General features: G+C 46.3%; 1 protein-coding gene across 2 annotated transcripts in view; it reads right to left on the bottom strand.

The window, feature by feature from the left end:
• FAM168A (family with sequence similarity 168, member A) overlaps window positions 1-6,886 on the bottom strand; it is a 212,840-nt gene that overhangs the window by 22,494 nt on the left and 183,460 nt on the right. For both annotated transcript variants that reach the window (XM_009329027.1, XM_009329026.1), the window contains exon 4: window positions 2,973-3,053. In XM_009329027.1, the coding sequence (XP_009327302.1) occupies window positions 2,973-3,053 (81 nt within the window). The remainder of the gene's footprint in view (window positions 1-2,972; window positions 3,054-6,886) is intronic.

The following is a 6,886-nucleotide window of genomic DNA, read 5'->3' as shown; positions in this document are numbered from 1 at the left end:
AAAGATCCCAAGGCTGGGGATCTACTGATTTTACAACAACCAGGAGACTGAAAACTTGGCAATTCAGAGGAGAAAGGGTTTAGCAAGACTGCCACAAAGTCCAACTTTGTGTTCGTTACGCAAGCATCTATTTCACTCCGATGACTACTGAACACTTAGCTGAAAAGAAGGCTTTATTCAGAAGTTTTAAAATCCCACAGCTCTTTTGAGGCGAAGCCTTCAGAATAAACATCTCAGTCAACTGAAAAGCCATGAAGTCAAAATGAAGGGCGAGGCAGTATTTTTCGTCTCCAACGTGTGCTTGGAAATGGGTGAGCAAGAGATTTTTTTCAGGCCTTTTTCATAAAAGCCATGAAAAAAGGCTCAGTCCTGATTTCAGAAACGCTTTTCCAATCACAGTTCAGGCACTGCCAATTCTTGCATTTGACCTGTGTGACCCTACCCCTTAAATTAAACGCTCTGCTAACACACTACAGCCTAAATCCCCACAGCTAATAAAGAATGTTCTGATCATAGAATGGTTTGGGTTGGAAGGGACCTTCAAAGATCATCTAGTCCAACCCCCCCCTGCCGTGGGCAGGGACGTCGTCAACTAGATCAGGTTGCTCAGAGGTCAGGTCGTCCAACCTGACCTTGAACACTTCCAATGATGGGGCAGCCACAGCTTCTCTGGGCAACAAGATCTCAAAATTGCTATTAAATAGAAGATTTCCTTTTCTTATACTGCCTTTCACTTAATTCACTCCGGATAAGAGTTACATTTTGAAACTGCTACTTAGCCCTTGGGTTTCTACCACCCTTTGTCATGCCAAGGGGCTCCCATCCCATAATTTGGCTGAAAGCAGAGAACTTAACCGCGCTTTAAAAACTCAAGGTCGCTTGGTCCTTCCAAAGGGCTGGTTTCAGTAAAGTACTTAAATGTAGGTTTGACTTCAGTTAGATTATTTCCTGAGTGGGGGCCTAAGAGAAATCCTCAACTCCAAAGAGAAAAAGACTTCTATAAAGGTTTCCAAGTTTGGGCTTGAAAGCATAAAAAAGAAAGTGATTGATTTAGCAGAGCAACTGAAATATTCCTCGTTAAGCACAGAACCTCATTAGTCCGTGCTGTGGTGAAGACAACTCCTTGTGGACAGGTAGGAATTACTCCATGACTCCCGCTTCGGAGTAACTTCTCTGACTTAGAAACAGCGGAAGATCCACTTGTTCTGGAATAAGAAGTGCCCGTGGTGGAAGTTATTTGACAGCAGCTCCCATGATTAATTTACATTCTGTCCTAATCTACATGAATCTTCTACCATTGGCAGCCCTTGGGTATAAGCAATTCCTCCATCTCCCCACCTCATGTAGATGAGGTGTTCAACCTCGAAGTGATGGTCAGGGCATGACTGGGTTTGTATTCACGCCACCCACCATGCTTGGATGGTTTTCTCCTCTCCAGCTCTCTCCGGCCAGGCAGGAAGGTCCTGGACATGTGTGCGTCCTCCTCCATCCAGACCCTTCTCTGCATCCACAGAGCAGCGTAACCAGAGCCATGGGCTGGGTATGTGTTTGGTCAAGAGACAACAGAAGGGAGGTGCGGAGAAATGGTGCTCAACAGTGGGGAAGGGAAGGAGCTTGGCAGTCTAGTCGTGGGCTTTTATTAAAAAAAAAAACAAACATGGCTAACGGAGGAATTCGAATGAGAAATGGCTTTGTGGGTGATGAGGGGAGAGGAGCAGCACGGACAAGGGAGACGCTTGCTTGGAAAGGTGAAGAGGTGAAGAGGACAGACGTCGCTGGCTGAGCCGAAAGAGCAGTAAGGCTCTGGACACCAAGAATGAATGGAGGGCGTGTTGTTTCTGTAAATAAAGACAAGTAGGCTGTGCTGGATGTGAGCAGTAGGGAGGCAAAGAGGGGGATGACACGGTTAAAGAACTGGACTGGGAAAATTATTTTTGTACCGGTTCTCCAGGAGGATGGAGGAGAATTTGCCAAGGTCGGAGACGGCAGAGAGAGCAGGGCTCCAGGGTAGGGGCTGAGCTACGGAGGATGAACGCGTTACCCAATCAGCCTGGCTGGTAGGATGGCTCAGAGGAACTGCAAAGGAGGATGCAAAAGAGCACGTGGCTGGTGTAAAAAATGAAGACCTCCCCGAAAAATGAAGACCTTGTACCTCCAAGTAAGGTTTCCCAGGGATAGATGGGGAGTAGCGGAGAAAGAAATAAAGGACAGAGCCTGGCTGAGCTTTCATGGAAAGCTGGAAGAGGCAGGTGACAAATACGTCCCAATGGACACGCTGCAGCAGAGGTAGAAAACAACTTCCCAAACTGGGAAAGCCAAGGGAAAACAAGATTTTATGGAGATGAGTGCAGCTGGTGCTGTCAAAGATAACCAGCACACCAAGGCTAAGGCAGAAGAGTTCCTGAGTTTGGCTGGGAAGAGCTTGCTGCACCTTTGGAAGAGCCGTTTTAGGGTGGTGTGAAGGGCAGGAGCTGGACAGAAGAAGACCCTAGGACAGACCCGGAGTCTGTCAGTGCCACAGGAAAGCAAGGGACAGTAAAGACATGGCATGGGAGATCCAGACACCAAACAGGACACGGTTGCTGACATTTCTGCATCTATGACATGGAAGGAGGAGAGAAGGACAAGCAGGGGGAAGCGGAAGGCAATCCCGGGGTGTGGTATTCAGAAAATATTAAAAGCCATCAATGCGAAGGTATCACAGCAAGGAGGATTGTAAAATTCCTGGGATTAGTATTAAGATGTAATTCATGGCTCAAAAGTACTTTGCAACATAGACAAATATTCCCAACGGAGGGCGTGAAGTTAATGGCAGAGTGAGGAAGGGAAGAGCTTAACACAGGCCCCTTCCCTGGAAAGTATTTGCCGACCAGCACACGGAAACTGCTGGGGTTTGTACACCGAGCAGCGAAAGGTAAATCCTCCTGCATGCTTCAACATGCCCGATCTCGTCTCCATACACAGATTGTTACCTGGGGCATAGCCGGGGCTGCTGGTTGGATACATGTTTGGGTTGTAGGCTGGGGCGGCGGTGGGATAGCCCGTCGGATAACCTGCAGTGAGAAAAAAAGAGAAATTACGCTTTTGTCGACAGGGAGAGAGAAGAGGACAGCATCCCTGGAAAGCAATAAACAACCTGTGTGAGCAAAGAGGCCATCGGCAGAGCTGAGAAGTGCAGCACAGATGTATTCTCAGTTGGCCAGGCTATAGGAAGGACTCTGAATGTGCTCTACAGACTTACACGTGACAGCATCAATATTTCATCTTTATTCCTCGACGATAACCAGAATGCAGAACGCAGGAATGTTCAATCTGCTCTGCAGAAAACTGCCAAGCAAATACACACACTGAATGCAGAATTCAGCTAGGAAAAACCACCAGCACAGCTATACTTGAAAAGTTTTCCTTGGCTGCTTGCAGCCGTTATAGCTTGATCATCGTAGCACTTTGCATTCCAACAGCAGAGCTCAGCACCCAGCCCGAGTCCTCGGTGCTCAGCGCTTCCATTAACCAGAGCTTCTTCCTACAGGGAAGGTAGAGACGTTGCATGAAAACATGCCAGCCCTTATATTCACTCATGGCTGCACAACTGCCATCCCTGGGAGGGACCTGATTACCTGCCAGGCCACCTGGAAGGAACACGCACAGCAGCTCGCACCCTTTGAAGCCGCATGAGGTTTTAATGGGCACTTTAGAAAAGGTTGCAGAGCATCTTCAGCTTTCATCATCTTCACTCGGATCGGTCATAGGGAGTTCAGGGGAAATCATCTAAGCAGTCAGCTATGTGGAGGCTTGGAAATCACCGTACGCTGCAGACGCAAGTCCCTCTGTGCACCCACACACAGTGCAGATATCTGCCACCAAACTCTTAGAATCATAGAATAGAATCATAGAATCATTAAGGTTGGAAAAGACCTCTAAGATCATCGAGTCCAACCGTCAACCCAACATCCCCAGGCCCACTAAACCATGTCCCTCAGCGCCTCATCTACACGTCTTTTAAATACCTCCAGGGATGGGGACTCAACCGCTTCCCTGGGCAGCCTGGTCCAATGTTTAACCACTCTTTCAGTAAAGACATTTTAAAGCAAGAATTCTTGCTTTAGTAGAAGTTCTTGTCCTCCATGAAGACCACAGACGACAACATCCACACCTCCGTCTGCTCCATTTTGCTTTTGTTTACTGCCCTACCTCCATTTTTTGGAAGTCTTCCCAACTGAAAATGGTAACACTCGAATAACTCCATCCCTTCTTAGGTGCTCCGGCGTAAATCCCTCCTACAGACCGAACGGGACATGTTAATCTACCTTTACTGGCAGAGAGTTTGGTTTTGCTGTGCTTCACTGCCACGGCCACTGCCCTGGTTTATCTGTGCATCTCGTTGGCCATCATCCCAGAGCAGAGCCAACCCAACGGCAGGCAAAGTGACCCTTGGAGAGTCTTTCCACGTCAAGCTCCACCAACGCTGTCTACTGGTTGCCAGCAAAGGCTGGAAAGAGGTAATTAGCAGTCGACTCACACCCCATCTTTTTTTTTTTGCTTTATTAAATAAAAGCGAGCGTGGGTCTTTCCTCCCCGTTTCTGAGCAGCAAGACAAACGCATCGCAATCTTTCCCTCCCATGCCCCAAAGCTCACTGCTCTTCGACTACGTGCAGATTCCTAAAACCTGGCACCCAGCACACAGCCGACTACTGCGGCAAAATTTTGAGGTTCATTTGAATAAATCTAATTCAACAATCATGACCACTGTACTGGAATAAATGACTGTATGTTCTACCCTCTCATTTTCATCAGTGATATATTTGGCTTCTAAATCAGGTTAATTAAAAATTGCTGTAGTTAATGTTGGATAAGCAGCAGTTTAACAGACTTTTTTTTTTAGGCTACATAAAACTATGTTGTCATCATAGTCAGGAATACATACAGCCTTTTAGCAATCAAGAAGCTCCTTGGAAAGTTATTTGCAGATCCAGTGATTGCAAGCAGAACATTAATGATGAAGACCTTAAATCAGAAATATCCCTGCCTACTCTCCACTTCATTAGAAGATAACCATTTCTTTTCCAGTACATTCACTGCCCCAGGGTCCTCTCGTTGCCTGCTCGAGCTTGATAATCCCGCTTTGCCTCCTGACCAGTCTGGCTAGGGGTGTTAAACCAACTCCAGCTCACTTCTTAACCGCACCAAGCGTATTTTCCCCTATAATTCTCTCAACCGTGTTTCTACACGGGGTTTTGCCTCCTCGGCACACAGTTTAGTAGCCGATGGCTGTGCGTGCGTGCCATGGTGTTGGGAATTCCCTTGCTCATCAACTAGGGATGGGATCTAGACGATAGTCTCTTGGGGCACCAAGAGGTTCTTCTGGTCTTTGCTGCTGGCTAATCCCCCAAATAAATCCTGAATCCGATGAACTGCTGCAGTAGTCCTTAATAATAGTCCTTAACTATTAGTCCGTAAGTCACCAACCATGACAAACATAGTCCTGTGTGGCTACATGCAGCCAATGTTTCATCTGTGCCCTCTGAGATATCACCAGCACTCACACTATCAAATTCAGCAAAAAACCTTTCTCTTTTACTCAGACCAAAATTTTCAACATTAGGTTTATACATAAAAAAACAAGCCTGAAATAAATCAGACCACTTTTAGACCACAGGAAAACTGTGGCTTCGGGTAAGCTTTTCCATCCAGCCAATTATTGACAGACTTCACGGTTATTTCAGGCAGATGGAGACAACCGTATATTTAGGTCTTCTTTCTCTTTTTTTGGGTTTAACTTCTGCTTGGTAGGACTGCATCTTGCTTACTGTGGTATCTTTTGTTGTTCTGAAAGAAAGTTATGGTCATTTTCAGAATAATTTCATTTCAGATAAATACCGTTTCTATCAAGGAAGCTTTTAATAGCTTCGGATGCAAAAAGATGCAGCCAGCTCTGCTCTACTCTATCTCCCACTCTGATCTCATAAACTTTGATAAGTGCTGACCTCCAACAAGAAAACTTGTCCTTTCTATTGTAAGGGGAAACAGAGATGGGAAAGGTGCAGGAAAATGAATGTGGTTTGCTCCTTTTTTGGACATACTGAAAGATAAGAAAGTAGCAGAATCTGGGGCAATTTGTGCCAGGGGAAACGTGCTTGAAAATTCCCAGCGCTCAAAACCCACTGGGTTTAAAAATACATGAGACAGTTTTATACCTGATTGGGTTTTGAGCCATTAGGGTTTATGTTTGTTGGCTCTTCTTCATCCCCCAAATGACCACAAACAAGGTTCCTCAGGAAAGCAAAAGCTGCAATCCCCATGACCGTCCCCATGTCTTGCATCCCCTGGGATGTAAGACAAAGCCCGGATCCAACGACCAGGGAGGAGCTCAGGAGAGGTGGCAGCACCAAAGCGTCTAGCATCCTGCTCTGATTTTTCACCCTGGATACCCTGAGAGACCTCCTGTAAATCCCTGTTCCTCCTGCTGACCCTGCTCCCCTCCTGCCACGTCTGTCTTGCCTCTTCACCTTGAATCAAAAATAACAGCAAGTGGGCCAAACCCACTTGTTTTATGTTGAGTGCTGCTGATCTCCATGGGCTTCCTGCTGGAGCCATGAAGGTGTCAGGGACAGAAAGAAAATATCCTTTACTTTCTACTTGTACAGATCCACACATGAGGGGGCCCTGTCTCTGCTGGGGCTTGGGGCCTTACTGCAGCAGTGATGCAGAAGGAAAGAAAATGAGATGAAAACATATCGAACAAAATTTATTAGATTCCTCACAGAAGAAACCAAAAGTTGTTTTCTTGCTTTATTTTAATTTAATATCATCTCCACAATCAATAGGAGTAGGAAAGCCAGCGTTCATTTAATGTTCTCCCCAAGGAAAACATACAGCACTCCAGCT

The sequence above is a fragment of the Pygoscelis adeliae genome, unplaced genomic scaffold, assembly GCF_000699105.1.
Source record: "Pygoscelis adeliae isolate BGI_AS28 unplaced genomic scaffold, ASM69910v1 Scaffold297, whole genome shotgun sequence".
Classification (NCBI taxonomy): Eukaryota; Metazoa; Chordata; class Aves; order Sphenisciformes; family Spheniscidae; genus Pygoscelis; species Pygoscelis adeliae.
The sequence above is the reverse complement of the archived record's forward strand: the minus strand, read 5'-3'. Positions and strand labels throughout refer to the sequence as shown.